Raw genomic sequence first — 21,717 nt, forward strand, 5'->3', positions numbered from 1 at the left:
ACTAATATTTGACACACATTTATACCTTTATGCATTATTTGGTGATGACTTGATGAATCTAAATTATGTCTTATTATGTAAAACCATATAACCTAAGAGACGTTCTTTGGCTCAGTGGGTTAGGATGGTGTTTCTGAACCCAGTCCTTGGCGACCCCATCCAGATGGTTTGTGTTTTTGCTCCCTGGGCTGTGTGGTTGGGGCTGGGAGGGAGCAGAACCAGATTGAGAAACACTGAGTTCTTGTGATTGGACAGGACTTTGCAGTTGGGCCCTTGAGCAAGGCCCATATGCACCCACACACACACATATATATATATGAACACACACACAAACACACTTAAAATATTAATGAGAGGGTAAGTTAGTAATCTGTTTAAAATCGGCATATCCTTATATTTATTAAATTCGGTTAGCGAATGCTACTGTTTTGGTAAATCATGGAAGCGATAAGCACTGAAGCGGCGGTGAAGAAAGGAACAGCTCAACATCATTTAAAAGAGGAGATATTGTGGATAAACTAGGTAAAAAGATGTTGGTAGTGTGGCGGGACTTTTTGCAGTTTAAAGTCCAATATGTTTTTTTGGTAAATATAGCTTTCATTTTTATTGCAGTTCAAGAATTATTCTTGTTTTTTTTTTATTTAGTTTGTTTTCTCTTCATTTTTAGTTTATGATAATAACAATGGTCCCAACAAGCCCAACCTGTACAAACACATGTGTCGGCACCATAAATCCTTCAAGAATAAGCCCAGATTTTAGCCTAAATGTTTTCTCAAACACTTATTCAATGGAGATTCTCCGGTAGCATGCAGGCAACTTTTTGGCTTTAATGGTGAGTGTATTTAGCAGCAGCTGTCCTGTTAGCTGGGTGGTTGGGGTTTGAATCGGTCAGCGCTCGTCAGTCTGTAGTGTGCTCCCTTTTTGAGGGGGCTGGCTAGCCTTGAACTGAAGTATGTCTGCAGAGTGCCTGGAGTTTATGGATGTATAACTAATTCTGGCAAAGTCTCTGTCACTGGCTAGTGAAGGAGCTTGTGGTTTATATGCTTACGGGGTAGAATTTATATAAAGCAGCCCCAAGGCCAGCAGATTCTAACACAAGGAAAATGGTGAAACCACAGCAGGAAATTATAAAATGCTATTACTATGGAAGCCACAATGGTGATCATCCTGCATTAGGGCTGACAAATTAGCCCTGCCTGTTCTTAGTTTCAGGGTTTGGATAAGGATCTCCGGTAAAATCTTACTTAAGGGGCATAAATCACTCGGTGACAACTCAAATACAAATCATGAACAAATATAGTAACTGCTGAAATACATGAACCATTTTGATTGATTAATGATGAACGAATATGGGATCAGCACGTAACTAACACTTATTTACTGGTTAATTAATGCATTAAGTTAGCGTGTAGTACTGCATTATTTGTGTTCCCTCAAGTAGTTACAAATATTACTGCATCTAAAAAGAGAAAGCAGATTACATAGAAGTAACATTTTGTCAGTGCACAAGTAACTTAGTAACTCAGTTACTACTCAAGTACCAATCATGAACTAATATAGTGGCTGCATGAAATACACGGACCATTTGAAACGATTGATTAATGATGAAACATGGAATCAGTATGTAACTAACACTTAGTTACTGGTTAATTAAGGCATTAATTAATAGTGTACTACTACATTACATGTGCCCCCTTGAGTAAACTTACTGGATCGCCTTTTTTAGAAGCATAGACTAACAAAAACCTAGACAAACACACTGGATCATGAGTTTGAGCTCAGATATCAATGTAGGAATATATGATTATCTAACTGAGATGGAAGTGGCCAGTGATCGTCAGCCGTCCAGGTAGAGATGTCTCCAGACATGCAGTAGCTCAGGAAGAAACTTGAGTATCAGAGGAGAGGTAAGAGACAGAGCAGTGTTGGCGTGTATGGTGATATGAAGGGGACATGGAGAATTTGAGATGTGGTCTACGGGAAAAGAGGAAGAGATCCAGCAGAGCCAGCAATGGACACCAGCAGAAAGGGACCGACCAATTACTGGGACCCCTTACTGGGACCTGAAATGCTCGACTCATGTCAGGGTGGTGCTTGTTATTTCCAGCTTAGCAAACAGCATGGAGGGTGGTGAGGCAATTTGCAGTATTAAAGCTAAGCAGACGTGACTCTGTATCACATGGAGAGGGGTTAGCAGAGCGGAGGGCTAAGGTTAAGGATTGTTTTTAGCTTCTTAAAGGATTTCTTCATTTTACTTAAACTGAACAAAAACTATTATTCATGGTGAGCAGAATATACTGTTTGTTTGGTGGGAGGTTTATGGATGATTTTTGGGGTAACAGGTGACCCACTCTTTTCATTTTGTTTATCTCCCTGTCCTTCATCTAATAATATCTGTTTCCTTTGCGATTTCTCATTTAACTGCAGGAACATGTGTTTCAAACCCCTTGTCTCTGTCTTCTTCTGCATCAATTCTGTCCTCACTGTCTGGAACTCATTATCTCTCATTGTCACACTTCAGACTTCAAGTGGTCAAATTATGACAATTAAAATAATTATCTGTCGTGTTACAAAGGAGTCCTCACCACTGACCACAAGATGTCAAGACTGATTAAATTTTTTAATTGGATTAATCAAACAAATTGAATTTCAATATCTGCTATTATTTTATCTGCACATGCCTAATGTTGTTTTGTATGATCTGGCAGGACGTGTGGGATCCAGCATCTGGAGAGGGCAGGGAAGAATCTCTCTCTGTTCAAGTCGCTGTATTTCTGCATCGTCACCTTCTCTACGGTGGGATATGGAGATGTCACCCCTCGGATCTGGCCGTCCCAGTTGCTGGTGGTCATCATGATCTGTGTGGCTCTAGTAGTGCTCCCCCTACAGGTACGAGTTGCTTACCCCTTTCAGTAAGATCGCAAAGAACATAAGTAGCAATATACTAGAGGTATGCAGCTTTTAAAGAGAGAGAGGTTAAAATATATAGTCTTATGTAAAATTATGATTAGTTTAGAAATTCACAGTAGTTTCTACTTTACTGTCCTGATGGATCTGGAGTTTGATTTGTGGCTCCCTGGGTCACTGGCAGGTGTATTTCTGGGTAACATCTACCACATATGAAAAATATAGAAATATAGAATATACAAATATAGATATATAGAATATAGAAATATAGAAATGTCAATACTGTTAAATAATGGTATTTAACTTAGAAATGATGGTGAAAACAGACAAACCAGCTACAATGTTATTTGAAAAATATCTTGAAGAAATCAATTTGCGAACCTGTTGTGTGCTGTCTTAATCTTTTCTCTACTGATGCCTCTCATGAATATAGTTTAAGATTTCGACTTTTTCACACCTAGTTTTCATCCTGTAGTTCCTTTATGAACTTTTACTGTATAGAGTATCTGTATAATTTGACATTTGCTGTCATATTAATTGCCTTGCTTTGATTCATAACAGTTAGATTTCAGTCAGCCTTTGTCAAAAACCTAATGGAAGGACATTGACAGATAATTGTGGAACTCTTAATTTCCTGTGTGAAAACGTGTTCCTCAGCAGCTTCATAATCCATTGGTACACCCCTTTGACTCTTGCTGATAAGAATATTAATATATGCTTCTTTTTGCTCTGTTACCAGCCTTGTGGTACCGTTGCGCATTAGTACATTTGAACAATATGAGGCGCTGATGGAAAGACACGTTACACTACAGGATACAGTCCTTTTAAGTTACTCAGAAATGAGAAAAGACAGCAAATTAGCAGAAGCACTGTTAATTTAATTATCATAAAAACTATTTTATTCCATATGGATTTTTTTCCCTTAAAGTGGCTTTCTCATCTAAAGCAGTTAAATTTTATGAATTGCGAGTCAAGTGAATCTGTTTCTAGTTTGAGGAGCTCATGTACCTCTGGATGGAGAGGCAAAAGTCTGGGGGAAACTACAGCCGACATCGCGCTCAGACGGAGAAGCACGTGGTGCTGTGTGTCAGCGCGCTCAAGATCGACCTGCTCATGGACTTCCTGAACGAGTTCTACGCTCACCCCAGAATTCAGGTAAAAACTGAAAAAATGGTCTAACCAGAAGCCTTCTTTGTGTACAAAAAAATCAATCTGGGAAGTAAAGAGAAAGTCAAAGGCACCTTTAGTAAAGCTCTGTTCAATTTAGACTCTCTCTGTGTCTCTCTCCTCTTCATTCTGCAGGATTACTACGTTGTGATCCTCTGTCCTACAGAGATGGACATTCAAGTACGCCGCATTCTTCAAATCCCACTCTGGTCGCAGAGAGTTATCTACCTTCAGGGTTCTGTGTTAAAGGACCAAGATCTATTGAGGGCCAAGTGAGTGGTCATATACTGCAGTGGAAAAAGCCCACCTCTCTCGTCATCTCTTCAGACTAACTCATTTTTAATTGTCCGCAAAACAGAAGTTCAAAAGTTCGTCACTCTTTCTTTCTGAAAATAGGCTTACAATTATAAGGTTTGACTCAATTCTTTCCATACCCTTTTTTTCCCTGAGTGTGTGGGTGTCCTTTTCATCAAAGTTTGGCTGCAGCTATATTATTCTCCTCGAGGGTTTTCAAGCTGGCTTTTCACAGTGGGGGTCCTTATTCCTTGACTGGCTCGAAGCTCCGTTGACCTGTGAATTGAGTTGCTGGCTACAGTTGCTCATTGACGCCTATTTAGATATTATGATGGAATCAAGGATTTGATTAACTTTAACGGCTGCTTTGAAAAGATCGATACTAGCCTTTATTGAGCATTTTATCATGTGACACCATGTCAGGCTTGTCATAGGTTTAGACTTATTCACGTGGTGTTTTGAGATGTTTGTGAGGGAGGGGACCCTTTTACTCCATCACTGGTAATCACTGCCCCAATTTCATAGTAATTCAGTCTTTATTGATACAGCCATGAAAGATAAGGTCAGATCTGGGAAGTATCAGCTGAGTGGTGGATTCTCGGCATGATCGTGTTATTGATGTGCGGTAAACCATTTGAAGGTCTTTAGCACCTCTTTCACGCCCAGGACGTCACTGTAGTCCAGGATATCAAATCAGAAGTCTCAGGAATAATTATCGGGCTGCAGGATTTTTTTAAACAATATTTTATTCGGATTTTCCGGAAATAAAAACATCCAATATACAGCAAAACGATAAAATCAAAAAGCAAATGACAGCAGATACCATCACATTAAAGGGTCATATCATGGACCAATACAGAAAGAAAGCATTTTCTGGAAATGGGGGATAGAATGGAAAGGAAAATATGAGCGAAATAATAACAGAAACAAAGGAAAACAGTGTTTAACAGACTTGCTGTCATGTCCGTGCCGAGCACGGACCAAGGAAGCGGGCGACGAAGATGAGGAATTGGGAGAAAGGGTTTTAATTGACATTCGGAGAGGCAGACAGGACAGAAAACGGCATAACGCTACAATGACCGGACTGGGGAAACAAACGGAAACCCCGACTAAATACAATGGACTAATTGACAACGACCAGGAACAGCTGGTGAACACGGGGAATCCACCTGGGGTTAACGAGGGGGCGTGGCACACGAGAGGAGCGGACGATCGGGCATGACACTTGCCTGTTCCGGGAGCCACCCGGAGGACAGCATATGCTTTTAATGTAAAACTTTTACATTATTTTTCTCATTTCTTTTTATTTCTTCCTGGTTAGAAATGGTATTTTATTAAACTCTTTAAATCTGAGTAGTACATGTATTTGTTCATGAACTGCGTTGGACTCTTAATGCTCTTATACTGACTGTCATTTATTTTTATTGTGTATCTGTATAACTATGCATGTGTTTCTCTTTACGTTACATTTCATTCTGTGTTTTCTTCAGAGGCACTAATTCCTTATATTGTGGGAATCATTTTACAGACACTGGCTTTGAATAAACAATCCGTCGATTTGCATGGATGTGTCATTACTATATGCTACATTCTGTTTTTCAGATGGGTGTCCTTTCTCCATTCTTTTGCTGAACCTCCCCATCTCTTAGTCTAATTGAATCGTGATTTCTCCCTTGCAGGATGGATGATGCTGAAGCCTGTTTCATACTGAGTAGCAGAAATGAAGTGGACCGCACGGCTGCAGTAAGCAACACACTGATGCTAAACACACATGTTAAACACACCAATGCTAAACACACATGTTAAACACACCAATGCTAAACACACATGTTAAACACACCGATGCTAAACACACATGTTAAACACACTGATGCTAAACACACTCACTCTTTTCCACTCTTAATCACACTTTACCCATCATTTGAATAATAATACACGGAATTGTGCTTTGGGGATGCTTCTGTGGAAGTCTGGATCGTCACAACTTTTACCACATTTTGCCTGTTTTTGATATAGTCTACTAATTAAAAACCACATTAAATGAATCTCACCCCAGCTCCCCACAGGACACCCCGACAGATGTATGTTTGGGCTAATTAGCCAAAGCGTGTGCCTGTGTGTGAACGTGTGCCTGTGTGTGAGCGTGTGTCTGTGTGTTAGCGTGTGCCTGTCTGTGAGAGTATGCCTGTCTGTGAGCGTGTGCCTGTCTGTGAGAGTATGCCTGTCTGTGAGAGTATGCCTGTCTGTGAGCGTGTGCCTGTCTGTGAGCGTGTGTCTGTGTTTTAGCGTGTGCCTGTCTGTGAGAGTATGCCTGTCTGTGAGCGTGTGCCTGTCTATGAGTGTGTGCCTATCTGTGAGCGTGTGCCTGTCTGTGAGCATGTGCCTGTCTGTGAGAGTATGCCTGTCTGTGAGCGTGTGCCTATCTGTGAGCGTGTTCCTGTCTGTGAGCATGTGCCTGTCTGTGAGAGTATGCCTGTCTGTGAGAGTATGCCTGTCTGTGAGCGTGTGCCTGTCTGTGAGCATGTGCCTGTATTTGCCAATGGTGGCCTCTTGCTGTAGGCTGTATGGGGTAGGCACCTGACTCCCTGTACCTCTGTGCTGAATGAGTGTTTGGAAGATGAACAGATGGATGGATGGATTCCATTATACCATGGAAATAATATCATGCACAGATATAAAACAACTCTAATTACTATAATTTCTGACCAATCAAAGTCACACTTTTTTAATATATCTACTACTAATATCTAACCCTTTGCCTACCTCTCTGGCAGGATCACCAGACCATTCTGAGGGCTTGGGCTGTAAAGGACTTTGCCCCAAACTGCCCTCTCTACGTCCAGATCCTCAAACCAGAGAACAAATTTCATGTGAAGTTTGCTGGTGAGTCACACTTCCTTACTGCTCCTCAGGGCCACGGACAGCTGCCGCATCGTGGCAGAAAACAGCCAACCTCATCGACCAGGTCCTCTGCCAATGAGTCATGAATCTGGTGAAATCTGGAGAACCTGAAAACAGCAGTAAATACATTAATTAATCTCTCCTGTGAAGCATCAGAATGAAGCACAATAGAACAGCATTGAGGGAGGTATATGATTTTCGGATCAGAATGACACCATGTTAACTCTGAATTTACATTTCTGTTTCAGATTATATAGTCTCATGAGTGAGAGTTCAAATACATGCTTGTTTAAAATGATTTTTTGTTTTAATACTTGCACCATGTAGTCTCTGGGATAATGTTCAAGTTTTCTATTGACTGTAAAATCTCATCATCTTCCCACCACTTGCATAGCAGTCCCATGCAGTTCAGACCTCTCTTTTAGCTCATGCTAGGTGATCTCCTGATGTTCCCCAGCCAGCATGTCCTGGGCCTGCCCCAGGTCCTCTGCCAAGTGGGACGTGCCTGTGACAGCTTGCTTGAGAGCCACCCAGGTGACATCCTTATAAGTTGCCTGGACCACCTCAGCTCACTGAAGGGACGCTGGCTCTATTTTCAGATTCCCCCAGATCTGCAGGCTCACACTGTCACAGAGAGTGAGTCTAGCACACATGCAAAAGGCCTCATTCCAGCCACTTTTACTTGTAACCTTATTGTTTTGGTCATTACTCACAGCTCATGACCATAGGTGAGGATATCTGCCTGTCAATCCCACATATTCTCTTACTCATGAACAAGATTCCAAGGCACTTGTAGTAAGGGCAGACTCTCCCACCTCACTTGAAAGGAGCAATCCACTCTTTTACAGGAGAGGTCCTCGCCTCGGATTTGGAGGTGCTGATTCTCATCCCCGCTTATTCACACTCAACATCAAATCACTCAAGTGTGTACTGGAGCTCCTGGTCATATGAAGCTAAAAGCACAACGTCATCTACAGAAAGATGGGTTCATTTTAGCCACCCTTACTGGATGCCCTTCCAGCCATGCGTGTATATAAATATCCTGTCCATGAACATCTGAAATAGGATCAGAGACACAGCACACCTCAGACGGCTTTGGCTCTGTGCCAGCTCTTACTGCATTCATACAGGGACCGATCGGCATGCAGTAGCAGCCATGGGGCTCCATAATCCTGCAACACCTTCCACAGAATCTGCCTGGCCTCTCCAAGTTCAGTGTCGAAGAGCTGGTCCACTGTCTGACAGTCAGTCCGTAATTTACATTGTTCCAGCGGGTGCTGTCTTATCTCTACTACCTTCGTGTGAGCTGGAGGCTAAGAAGAACGAGTCTCCTATTGTGACCACCGCTTACTAAAAATAGGGACCACTTCTGCTTTTTGCCAGTATAGAGGTAACTGACTTCCATGCAGCACTGAAGAGGCATGTCAGCCACGATAACCCAACAACCTCCCTCGGGACACGGGCAAAGTATTTTTGGAGGTGTGAGTTTCATTCGTTGTGCACAGAACTGGCCACCAGGTGCTCTATGGTATTGGCCCCAGTACTCTGGCTCCAGGAGCGGGTTCCCCTAACCCTGTTTTTGGGTTCCTCTTGGCCCCTTTCACTGAGGGGACCAGTCCAGCCTATGGAGGCTGTAACAGAAGTTTCAGCTGCGGATGACATAGATCTGTGGATTGTTAAATCCTGCACAGCCCTTTGCCACGTTAAGGTCACATTTCTCAGAGAGATGATTATACAGCTGACCCTTCGGCATCGCCACTTCAACCACCCATCGCGGTTTTGATATATCTCGGGATTGGCATAAGAAGTTAAATGGGAATTTTTCAGGAGTTTTGCAAAAGCCAGCAGATGACAGACAAAAAGTTTAGACTCATTAACTCACAGTAATCTTTGTATCTCGAGTTTCTGACCAAGGGGACCAAAGAATTTTACGCAGTGGTGGATGTGGAAGGGTCAACTGTAAAATGTAGATTACGAATTCCAGATAATGTTTTAGTCTGTATGAAAAGCTTTAAAGATACTATGTAGGCTGCTAACTGTAATTAATTTTCTGGTTTCAGATCATGTGGTCTGTGAGGAGGAGTTCAAGTACGCTATGTTGGCTCTGAACTGTGTGTGTCCAGCCACATCCACACTGGTCACACTCCTAGTCCACACGTCCCGTGGACAGTAAGTAACCAGGCTCTCTAGTGTTGAGTGACTGCTAGCAGTTCTGTCTAATCCACATCCTCTTTGCATATCTACATCAGTTTGCTGTAATAGTTTGTTCCTACAGTAACACAGTGATTATGGTACATTGTTGAAGTTGTCAGATTATACAAAAACATGGTCTAAAAAACTAATCGCATCCACTTAATTTCTATGTGCTACTAACACTACTGCTGTCAGATTGACATCCTGTTTTATATTTATATGTCATGTTTAAGTTATATATTTATACAAATCCATTGGGGAATTTTCAGAAATCTGTTTCTCTTGTCTGTATGGAATAATGTTTTTACATGAATCTGACTGTCCGAGGCTGAGACTCTCAGTTTAATCTCATAACAAGTACAACTGAATCATGCTGATAGGCTGAGAGATGATGATACATTATGTCATTGGCTACAACACAGCTTCTGCTGATTTGTGGATTAAAGTGCTGTTGAAACAAAGTTTAAACAGGACCAATGCAAATGTTGAATATCAGCCACTGCGAATGTGTATCACTGCAAGTTTGCTACGTAATTTTGATGAAATGCCACGTAGGATGTGAATCTAACTGGAGTCCACCTACCATTATAATGTGTTTAGAAGCAGTTTGCAAAAACTGGTATCAGTCATTTTCCTAGAGTTGGGTAATTCAGGTCCAAAGAGTAAAAGTCCAGACGAAGATTTTGTTTCAACCAACCAGTTGAGTACTCTGTGATTGTGACTCTTTATGCTCAACTGGTTGGTTGAACAAAATCTTCGTCTTGACTTTTACTCTCTGGACCTGAATTACTCACATCTGCATATTCCCCACTGACTGACATGTTCTTGAGTTCAGTATTACTTATAGTCATATAGCAGATGTCAGTTATGTCAGATGATTTGAAATACCATAAGAGGCAAAACTTATATGATATAATAGTTGGATGGTGCTGGATATTGAGATGCATTTTCCTTCTTGTATCGGGGTTAGACTTGTTGTCAGAGAGCTAATTCACCTGAAGGCCCAAGTGCACAGTTGCATCCTAACTTAAAATCACATGTAGGCGCCAATAAATGTGTGCAATGTATTTTTAATCAGGTGCTGTAGCCCATAATCAGTTCATTGTGGTGTAATCTCAAAGAATTAAAAACACCGCAGATTGAAAAAAGTTGTGGCCTTCTATTGGAAATCAGCTGCTATGGATTAACTGCGAGACGTTTTAATCAAGGTGCAGCAGAGCAGAAATAAAGTCTGTAGAGTTAAATGGCTCCCCATGGCATATGTGCTGATGAAAAAAACCACCTTTGATAGAATAGCAGCCTGTATTTATGGCGTCTGCATTGTGCCGCCCCCCCATAGATGCAAAACTGCACTGACGTGCATATTTGTGCAGTGCTTTCTGTTGTTGCTGTAGCCCGCTTACCTGAGTGATGCAGGCACTTACATTAGAGGTTCTTATATAATATAAGAGGAGTATATCATTTAAATAATGTCTTTTTTGCTCTTTCTGCTCTTATAATAGTGAATATGCAGAAGGACACCTCATTATAGTCCAAATTAGGCATTTTGCATAGTGTGCTTTATGAAATTGCAGCAGGCTTTTGTAACTGCCTACATGCTTATTAAAATCAATCAAGTAAGAACATCATTTATGACCCCGGGTACGCAATACTGTTTTTGTGTAAAAGTTTGTGATTGTTCTAAGCCTTCAGAGGATTTCTCTCATTAAAGGGCAAATAGAAAATCTTCTGAGATCTTATGAAATGCATGACGCTGATCACGGTTTCCTGGATAAGCGCGACTATGCGAAGCCCTCAGTAATCACACATGAAGGGGGATCCTTAAAAGGCGCTGGGATTGAGGGAGTGTCAATGGCAACAAGGTGTCTGTCTGTAAAGCAGGGCTGTCGTTGCAGGGAAGGCCAGCAATCCCCAGAGCAGTGGCAAAGGATGTACGGCCGTTGCTCGGGTAACGAGGTCTACCACATCCGCCTCGGAGACAGCAAGTTCTTCGGCGAGTATGATGGAAAGAGCTTCACTTATGCTTCCTTCCATGCCCACAAAAAGTAAGTTGATATATGATATATTTATGAAATCACAGACCTGTGTGTTCATTGTGGCTCAGCAGGCAAGTCTCTGTATCTGTGATCATAAGGTTGTTGGTTCAAGTCCTGGCCTTGGCAGAACAGTCACGTGTCTGTGGGACTCTATGCTGAGACCCTTAATCCCCAGGTCCAGGGGTGCTGCACAATAGATGACCCCCAAGCTATGGATAACGCGATGGGTTGGCTGAAGAGGAGCATTCCAATATACCTGAATGTGCAGTTTCGAATCTGTCCGTGATTTTAAAACTCTACTGATGGGAGTCCATTCTCCATCCCTGGCAGGTATGGAGTCTGTCTGATTGGGGTCAAAAGAGAAGATAACAAGAGCATCCTGCTGAACCCAGGGCCCCGACACATAATGGCCGTCTCAGACACCTGCTACTACATCAACATCACCAAGGAGGAGAACTCCGCCTTCATTTTCAAGCAAGAGGAGAAGCACAAGAGGAAAGGTCTACCTCCAGGTGGTCTCTATGACGCCCCTTCCAGTCTCCCAGTCCACAGCATCATCGCCAGTATGGGTGAGTTCATAAGGTGGCCACTAGGGGGCTGTGACCAAAGGAGTTTCTTTTTCCTCAGGCACAAAATGGTAGTTTTTTTTTCACTCCTGAAGCTTGGAACTGCAGTGTATCCACATTTTCAAAATGCCTTAGAACTTAAGCACCGAACTGAAATAATCTGGCAGGTTTCCATTGATAATAAACCTGTACAGTCTCTCTTAAACCCTGAATGGCCAGGAGGAATATTTATGATTATCTGACACACTGGGCTATCGGCTGGTTATAAGATAATGAGCAGATACGTGGTAAAAACATATGCAAATTTATGCAATAATGGCAAATAAACAGTAGTAATTGCTATAACCTGTTGGCCAGTCATGTGCACTGTTTTACACATGAGAATCAGGGATGTTGCTAAGCAGGCTGGTGGCTGTCGCTCCGGCCTCAGCCGTGGATGCTGGTGTCTCAGATAAGGATGCGTTGATCCTAGCAGAGCAACCTTGCTAGGTGCCTGGAGTCACACCAGAATCATATGGAAAAAAGAGTTTAAAAATTCCCCAAACAGTAATACTCTTACTGTGGCATTTCTACATACATACTGACTAAATAGTCATAAAGTACATTGTTGTTATTGCTCATGAATATGATGAAATGAAAAAATATCAATTTAAAATAGGATACAATAATCTATTATATAATCAAACATTATACTAGTACTGTGAATTCTTTATACTTTTAATTGCATTATAAAATAACATTCCACAGTTAATATTTATGTCAGTGAGATTCCTTGTATATGATATATGCAATCCTTGTATGTGATTATTCAGAGTTGCGTACAAAATTTATGTGAGGCACCAAAATTATGAGACTTGTTTTCAATTCTGCTGGACAGGAAAATAGTAAATCATATGTACAGAATTATTTCATCTTGGCCAGTGATAAATTACTGAAAAAGCTTTTGATTCCAAAAGCTATAAGGCAGCAATTTGGCAGAACTATACATCCTGATATAAATATGTTCATACTGCAAAAATTGTCATCTTATGATTATCGCACCAATAAAATTTCATATCAGCCCTCCCCTGCTTTAGAAGCTGACTCCCTCCATAACCAGATTATAGAGGTAACCTGTACTTCAGAGTCTGTGTCAAAGTGCTTTTCTGTTTCGTCCTATTTCTGGCAAATTTCAGCTATCTGTCAATCTCTTTATTGCGTTTATGTCTGTTTCTACAGACTACCAGAGTCAGTGGCGTGAGATGACTCACATGAGCATATATGACTGGCAGAGTCATACTCATTTGAGAATAAAGACACTGTTTCCATCGTGTCATCTTTTTTCTCAGCAGTATTTAGCACAACAGGTGCATCTTATCTTCTGGAAGCTGCTTATCCTGGCCAGCATATAAAACGGAGTGACAGGGCTCCTCCATGTCTGGGGTGCATAACCACTGATCTGAGACAAAAGAGGCCAAGCTGCAGTTTTATTTGTAATTATTTTTATTATGTAACTGGGAAGGCAGAACAGTGCACTGCTTTTTGCTAGATTTTGTTGTAATACAGCCATTATTAGGAGTCACTTAACAATAAGAATTTTAAATATTCTTGTCCCCGCGTCATTTGTCTGTGTGCTTATGTTACACGACGGCATGTGAAAGTTAAGTTTCTATGCTAAAGTTTGTTTTTTTTCCCCTGACATTGTCTTTATTGTTTTATTTCTTTGGTTTGTTAAAGTGGATCAGTCCACTTCTTATGGTAAGTTTGTGCATGAAACAGGAATGAGAAAATGAACATTTTGCTTATTCCTTCATTACAGCTGCAGTGCTGTCACATGACAAAGCCTCCCCTATTGCAGAAACAGAACTCTGGCATAAATATTCAGATCAATGCATGTGAATTTTGATGATTTACAGCAGTGTTTCCTAAGCCGCTCCTTGGGGAACCACAGACGGTCCACGTTTTTGCTCCCTCCCTATCACTGGGTGCTGAGAGGGAGCAAAAACATGAACTGTCTGTGGGTCCCCGAAGACCGGACTGGGAAACATGGATTTACAAGGACGATTCAGCCTTTGTCATCCAAAGCTGAGCCTCCTGAAATTATCGACATTTGTGTGTGTTTTTTTGTTGTCGTTTATTCTCTAAATGTCTTCATTCTGCACATCAGAACGAGCTCTGAAAGGACATTTGCTTTCATGCAATTTTGCGAGCTCTGATTAAAGCGATTGTTTCAAGTAAAGCATGATGGCCGTGGGACAAAGACTGCATGATGACACATACAGGAGCCTTTCGAGGTCACTGCTGTATCTCAGGAATACAGTTGGATTCGACAGACAGCTTCCATGCAGCCTGGTGGTATCCCAAGACACATCCTTTAACATCTACTTCAAAACAGAGATATCACCTCGACAGGGACATTAATCCACAAGATTGGTGGAAAATATGCTTCTCTTTCAATGAGAGCATTAGATAGAGTGACCCTTGCCAAGAAGGCTGTGCACAGCAATTGAGTGCCGCGTCGTCTTCTAATCCAACAAGCCAGCTACTCTGGCCTCTAATTAACGGCTTGAAGATCCCTTGGTTTCAGGAAGCTTTCTTCCATAGCTTTTCAGTGGGGAGCTCAGCATAATGGTATTTCTTAGAGAGATAAGCTCTGTTTGCAATAAAGACCTGTCATCTACCGCAATCGGCAGCATAATAATAATAACGGATGGATTGCGTTTACACAGAGCTTTTCTCACACTCAAAGCACTTTGCCTTGTTTGTGGGGAGTGACCGAGTCCCTCCCCCACCGCCGTGCGGCACCCACAAGGGTGAGGCATGGCACCCATTTCCCAGAATACTCACCACACGTCAGCTTTTTGGGGGACTGAGGTAAGGAACTATTTAAGACAATTAATAAGATGGATTAAGGAACCTCGTTGGAGATTCACATGGCTAGAGGATTAAAGTGTCACTCCAGTTTCTGCCATTATATGGTATTTCTACAGTATCTGTATATACAAGAAATACTACTACAGTATGTTTGAGAAATGTGATCGATATTATGTCGTGGAGCCACTCGATGAGAACATTGCCCGTCTGTTCAAGGCTTGCTGGGTTTTTGTGTAAATACAGTGAATTTTGATTCAGTATCCCGCACTGCGTGATCTGCATAGATAGCTGGACCTGTCATTAAATAATTGTTATTGTGATAACACAATTGATGACTATCCATGCCTCTCTTGATGTGCGATTGTTGTTCGCAAGGCAACAATCATCCCCCACCTCATCCAATACTTTTTATTTTTTAACGGAGTCAGATCTCTAAATAACATGTTTGTCTGTCACATGTGTTTTGCACCAAAAGTCACATATAGAACTTATTGGAATTTTTCTAAATTTATTGTGCTGAAACCAGGAGCCAACATACAGTCATTCTGTAAGTATTCTTTCATGACTCCTGTTGCAGACCATTAGGCTGTATTCTGTAGCTAAACACCAATACAGAAATGCTTTTTATTTAGAAAAAGGTCTGAGTTTGTGGATATAGTTGGGCCAGTTTAATCTGACAGTGCAGTCAGAGGTGAGACAGTGAGACATCCCTGAAATTATTATGATTCCTGGAAATGCAGCCTTAAAACAAAGACGAAACTTTCAAATAGTTTTGGCAATCTTTGTTGTTAAAAGTGGAACAAATTATTTAAATTACTGTTTGAAATACTGGAGTGACACTTTAATGACATGAACGCTGTGGTGATGGTGTTTTATTGGCTGTCACATGATCAGTATGTGTAGGGTTGACTGGTACGTATTTTCATTTTCTGTAGCTTACAGTTATAGGTACATTTTCCATGTTTTTCTATGTAGTTGTAATGAATTTTAGGCTGGGGATTTAAAGTCCGTGGATTTTCAGAGGAGGAAATTTTCCATGGAAATTTATGGGAATTTTCAGGGATTTTCTGAAATTTGGACATTATTGAAAAATTAATATTTTCCTGTGTGTGTGCAGTTGTCAAACATACAAACACTAAGTGTACTAATAAGAGGTTGTGAAGACACTGAGATTTAACATAACACCTTAATGAACATTTACTTTGTTAACATCATCGAACAGAAACACGTGACGTGAGGCATGAAGATTGATGATGAATTCTCAGTTGCGCTCAGAGACAGCGGCTGTTGGGATGATTTGTGAGATTATCGCTGCAGTCGTTAATAGGGCCTCGGAGGAACAAAGTTCCCTACAGCCGAAGGATTCTGAGTTATGTCATGACAGGATAAACTTCACTAAAACATCAACAACATGAATTAGCTCACAAGATTGGTAGCTAACTGGTAAGATAGCTAAGTTAGCCTAGCTCTTACATTAACCTGTTGGATGGATTATTTGAGGAGTGGTTGATTACTTTTCTGAACATTATGTGTTCACTTTTACAGTTTAATTTTATAACAATTATAACAATAACAGAAATATGATCTTTCTACAGCTTGGTCTTTCACCTCATCTTCTGTAAACTCTAACATGTGCATGTAAGCAGTAAGAAGTAGAAACCAAAAGTATCTGCGAAACCATGATCTCCAAAATGATAACCAGTTGGTGGTGCATAATAATTTCCCTAAATTTCTGTGCTGAAATTTCCATGGAAACTTTCCAGGAATTTTCCACTCCTTTGCAACTCTATTTTGGCCTGTCCTAGAACAGATGCATTTTGGGATAACACAGTAACCCTACAACTTGTAAGGCAGACTTTGGAGGGGTGGTTGATAACTGGTGGTTATTTCATGATGACATTGTTTTTTCTACCCTTCCTGCTCTCTGGCTCTGCAGTAGCACCTGCTTCATACATACTGTACTGTATGTGTGAAGCGATTGACACGACATATTGGCTGCACATGCCCCAGTGCAGGCTGGGTAAAAGCAAGGCCCTATGCTTCTCGCCGCAGGGACCGTTGCCATGGACCTCCAGAACACGAACCCGCCCGACAGCAGCAGCAGCAAGCTGGCCCTCCCTGCCGAGAACGGGTCCGGTAGCCGTCGGCCCAGCATCGCACCGGTCCTGGAGATTGCAGACTCTGCTGCGATCCTGCCGTGTGACCTACTCGGGGACCAATCGGAGGATGAGACAACCCAGTCTGATGACGAAGGCTCCCTGGGCTCTGAGTGAGTTTCTAACTTGGCTCTGTGAATGGGGACAACCGGGGCAGGTGAAAAACAGAACATACACAGCACTGGGTGGGCCTGTAACTTCAGTAAGTTGTTCCAGTGGGTGATTCATCATTCATTTCATGCTCAGTTTAAGCACTCTTCAAATGGTTTTTATCGGTGCATGGGAAGGCAAAGACCAGTTCTGATGTGGGTAGCTAAATAAGCTGATTAAGAGGTGGATCAGTCCAGTTATCCTGTTTATGTTATAGCATGCAGACAGAATGCAGTGTCAGAAAGGACTACTACTTGGTTTAGGCAATGAAACAGGTGCTTGGCTATATAGCTCATGTTCCTGCTCGATGCAGAAATCCCTGTCCACTTATACGCCTTAAATAATTTATGATGGTAGTTATTTATAGTGAACAATTTAGTGCTTGGCTTCAGAATGTAGTGGCAGATGAAAAGCCTTAACGATTCCTAAAATCCATCCACGCGCGTATGTTTAAAGATCGCTTAACGCAGTGCCTGTCCCTGGAAACAGAGGGTACCGGGCAGGGTGCAGGATGCAAGGACCATGCATTTATCACCGAGCAATCAGACACCCCAGGCTAGCGGTTCACACTTGGTAGAACTTGGGGGAACACGCAGCGCTGTGCAGAGCTGGGGTTGGATTCAAGTGTGTGACACGAGAGGCATGAGGCTGCAGCATTGCCCACCATCCATAATGCCACCTTGCTGCCAAAATGTCATCCCAAATTCATGCCCTTTGCTTTAATTCTGTTTCCTTCCTCAGGGGACAGCAGTTGGGACAATTTATCTTAATTTTCAGGGTTTTTAGTACTCCGTGCAGTTACATAATGCTCTCACAAGCACTAAAGTGCCACACTGAGTGCAGAAGCACTTCCCTTGATCACTGATCCATTTGGACCACTATATAAAGACATGTTCTTAGATTCCCAACCAGTAATTATGAAATGTCACAGAGCGAGCAGGCAGTCACAGCCCATCATGTTTGCCATGCCACATATCTGGCAGAGGGGGTATAATTGTTGCATATGAACATACGCGGTGACTAACTTTGTTTAGTGAGGCACTTAGTACTCCAGAGATTTGAATACATGGCACAAGCTCTGACGTATGCAGTGTGCCGATGCCGTTCTATTCCTAGTTCCATTTCAGCATTGCAGAATAACAAAAGAACAGCACAATAATGGTGTTTTATTCTTTTTGGCCTTTACAGTCATAACTCCAACCTGCAAATAATTATTATATTGGATTCCAGTTCAGAAAAAAAAACATCGGACTCTTGACAGCTGTAGCCTGCGTTGTATTTATCTGCCTGACTTGTATGCTAAATAAATAAATATGAATGTAAATGATTCAGCACTTCTGAAAAAGTGAAATATTAATGATTCAAGTCACAAGCTAAAATAAATGTTTGAATTCCCATGTCATATCTTGATTTGTGGGTGTGCTGTATGATTTATTTCATTCTTTTGTGATTTGTGTACTCTAGCTTTTCTCCAGTTTTCCGCTACAGTCTTAGCTCGGACATGCATGATAACATACTTGAGGGTCATTGTGTGCTTGCATTGCTGGAGTTATAGTTGGACACCTTGTTCCAGAAGAAGCACACATTGTTCACTTCCCCAACTCCATGCCATTTTCCATTGTCTGCCCTCAGTACTCAACTGGAAAATAATTTGTAAGGCCATTTAGCCATTGTGTTGTTTGTCCTGCATGAGTTATGGATCTCTGTACTGGAATACCTGTGTTTCTGCTTTCTAATTGGGTAAGAGGCACAACATCCTGAATCTAAAGAGGAAGTGTGGTCAATGAGAAGCACAGTATTTCAGTTTAAAGCTACCTTAAATATTTTCAGATTCAAATTTTTCAGATACAAATTCATCTGGAGTTTCCAAATTGGATAGGGGGTGTATATACATCATAGGAAATTGTGACCACCCTCATGAATAAACCATGAATAAGCCAACTATCTTGTAAAAACAGCACCTGTCAAGGTCTGGGGTATATTAGATGGTAAGCCGACATTTGGTACCTGTAGTCAATGTGTTTAGTGCCAAGAGAAGGGTTACTGTGGCATAAATCACAAATCATTTTAATGATGGTTATGGGAGTGACATGTGACACCGTGCAGCTCATGGAGCTCTGCTGTGTTTGGTGCTACGTAGCTGTGGATCGTACGTGTCAGTCCAACGCATCCCACAGATGCTCGACACGCACCCAACCGTCCACATTATGCAACAGATAATGGGAGCCACCGGCCCAAGTGACCTTCTTCCGTTGCGCCAAGGTTCGGTCGGTGCCCATTATAAGTGTTTTGGATGGTGAACAGAGATCAGCATGGCCACTCTGACTGCCCTGCGGCTAAACAACCTCATGCGCAGCAGGGTTGGATGCCCCGTGTGTCATGACACATTAATCCTGAGATCATTATCAAAATTATCTGCCATTTGTGCCCTTCTGTTGGTTCATCCCACACAGGATGGCCTTCATTTGCATCTCGCATTGATGAGTCTTGGCTGTCCAGCACTCTTAGCCGTTTGTGGTGTTTCCATCCCGCTCTCACCGCTCTCACCGCTCTCTCTGACCATGAGCACCTCACAAGCCTTGCCGTGTTGGAGATGCTCGGACCTAGTTGAGTGGCCAAAATGATTTGGTCCTTGTCAAATTCACTCAGATCATTATCCCTGCCCATTTCTCATGCTTTCAAGATATTGACTACGATTACCGAATGTTAGCTTACCGTCCAATATATCCCAGTCCTTAACACGCACCATTTTTACAAAATAGTCAACATTATTTGCTTTAGTTGGCAGTGGTCATCGGTTCATATTCAACTGTGAAGGAAAAGGCTGCCCTGAACAGGAGGGTGGAATCACACAAAGGCTTTTATAACGGGAAAGAACCCAAACAAAGATATTTTAAGGAGAAATATGTGCCGGAAAGCCTCAAAATCAGAAACATATACAGGAAAAATAAACCTAAGTACAACATACTCTTCTCAGGAAGACCAAGACCATTGCATTTAAAAATGGGCCCCAGTGGGACCCCATGTACACCCGTGTGAAGCAGATATTCCTGTCAGGGTGGGCAGTTTGGGAGCTGTTGATTATTTGCCATAGAGACAGCAAAACTAAAAGGGATATTAAGAAAATAACAATGCTTTAGATTAATGACATTGTTGATATATGTTAAATGGTAAGCACTACTAAGCACAACTGTTTGATCACAATTGATTTATTTTGTGTTACTTAGTTTATCACTTTCTTATTTTTCCTTAATGTGAAACATACATCTATCCGTTCATCTTTCAGGCTCACAGCCAGTACAGGGCTGTTGTGAAGCTTTGTGATTTCTATAACAGAGTAACTACAGCCAAATTTCCTCCGACACAGAGCTACCCCCGCACTGCTTTGCCCTCTTTTTCTTCCTCAGGTATGTCAAAGGGTACCCCCCCAATTCCCCCTACATCGGGAGTTCCCCCACCCTGTGCCACCTGCTGCTCTGCAAAGCCCCGTTCTGCTGCCTTAGGTTGGACAAGGTATGGGAGCTGATACCATTTTCTGGAATGATCCTCGCTTCTTCTCTTTTGATTGGCTTGGCTGCATTGATTCACTTCTTCTCTTTTGATTGGCTCTGCTACATCGACTCACTTCACTTTTGACTGGATCTGCTACATTGACTCTCTTCTCTTTTGATGTAGCTGAGCCAAATCAAAAAGGAAATGAGTCAATGTAGCAGAGCCAATCAAAAGAAAGGAAGCGAGTCAATGCAGCAGAGCCAATTGACTGACTTGTTCTGTTTTGATTGGCGCTGCTACATTGACTCGCTTCTTCTCTGTTGATTGACTCTCCCACATTGACTCGCTTCCTTTCTTTTGATTGGTTCTGCTACATTGACTCACTTCTCTTTTGTCATATTATCTACTTCATTCTTGCTTGGTAATTACGACTCATAGGGGCTCGTTACTACACAGGCAAGAAATCCTTTGGCCCGTGTCAATCCGGTTATAAAACACTGGCTATGATGTATGTGGTGCAGAAGGCCGTGACGGGATGATGCCATTTCCGTGTCGCAAGACTGACTGCTGTCTTGATCTTTCCCTTCTTTTTGTTACGCACCCAGGGCTGCAAGCACAATAGTTTTGAAGATGCCAAAGCCTATGGCTTTAAGAACAAGCTGATCATCGTGTCCGCCGAGACGGCAGGGAATGGACTGTACAACTTCATTGTCCCCCTCCGCGCTTACTACCGGCCCAGGAAGGAGCTCAACCCCATCGTCCTGCTCCTGGACAACCCGTGAGTTACACGGCTCCATGATAGAAGTTGCCGTATAGCGCTGTAATTAAGCAATCGGCATCATCATGTAACTCGTTACATCGATTTGGTCACTCGATTTAGTGTAGCTCCTCCCCTCACTGCCTATAACCTGTGTGAAAAAGTGATTCAATTTCACACGAGGGTGTTTGTGCAAGGTGCCCTTACCAGGCTGAGCAATTTAAATTCATGGGCACAATGAGCGT

At 42.0% G+C, this 21,717-nt stretch overlaps 1 protein-coding gene across 14 annotated transcripts in view; it reads left to right on the forward strand.

The window, feature by feature from the left end:
- The window catches only part of kcnt1a (potassium sodium-activated channel subfamily T member 1a), a 90,413-nt gene that overhangs the window by 50,573 nt on the left and 18,123 nt on the right, over positions 1 to 21,717 (forward strand). For 10 of the 14 annotated variants that reach the window (XM_072714545.1, XM_072714550.1, XM_072714546.1 and 7 more), the window contains 12 exons: positions 2,709 to 2,889; positions 3,898 to 4,062; positions 4,210 to 4,346; positions 6,048 to 6,111; positions 7,143 to 7,251; positions 9,330 to 9,438; positions 11,358 to 11,507; positions 11,829 to 12,067; positions 13,781 to 13,801; positions 16,970 to 17,186; positions 20,631 to 20,736; positions 21,321 to 21,493. In XM_072714545.1, the coding sequence (XP_072570646.1) occupies positions 2,709 to 2,889; positions 3,898 to 4,062; positions 4,210 to 4,346; positions 6,048 to 6,111; positions 7,143 to 7,251; positions 9,330 to 9,438; positions 11,358 to 11,507; positions 11,829 to 12,067; positions 13,781 to 13,801; positions 16,970 to 17,186; positions 20,631 to 20,736; positions 21,321 to 21,493 (1,671 nt within the window). The remainder of the gene's footprint in view (positions 1 to 2,708; positions 2,890 to 3,897; positions 4,063 to 4,209; positions 4,347 to 6,047; positions 6,112 to 7,142; positions 7,252 to 9,329; positions 9,439 to 11,357; positions 11,508 to 11,828; positions 12,068 to 13,780; positions 13,802 to 16,969; positions 17,187 to 20,630; positions 20,737 to 21,320; positions 21,494 to 21,717) is intronic. The other 4 variants (XM_072714549.1, XM_072714542.1, XM_023807938.2 and 1 more) reach the window with 1 other exon arrangement.

This window comes from Paramormyrops kingsleyae, chromosome 7 (genome assembly GCF_048594095.1).
Source record: "Paramormyrops kingsleyae isolate MSU_618 chromosome 7, PKINGS_0.4, whole genome shotgun sequence".
In the NCBI taxonomy this organism is placed as follows: Eukaryota; Metazoa; Chordata; class Actinopteri; order Osteoglossiformes; family Mormyridae; genus Paramormyrops; species Paramormyrops kingsleyae.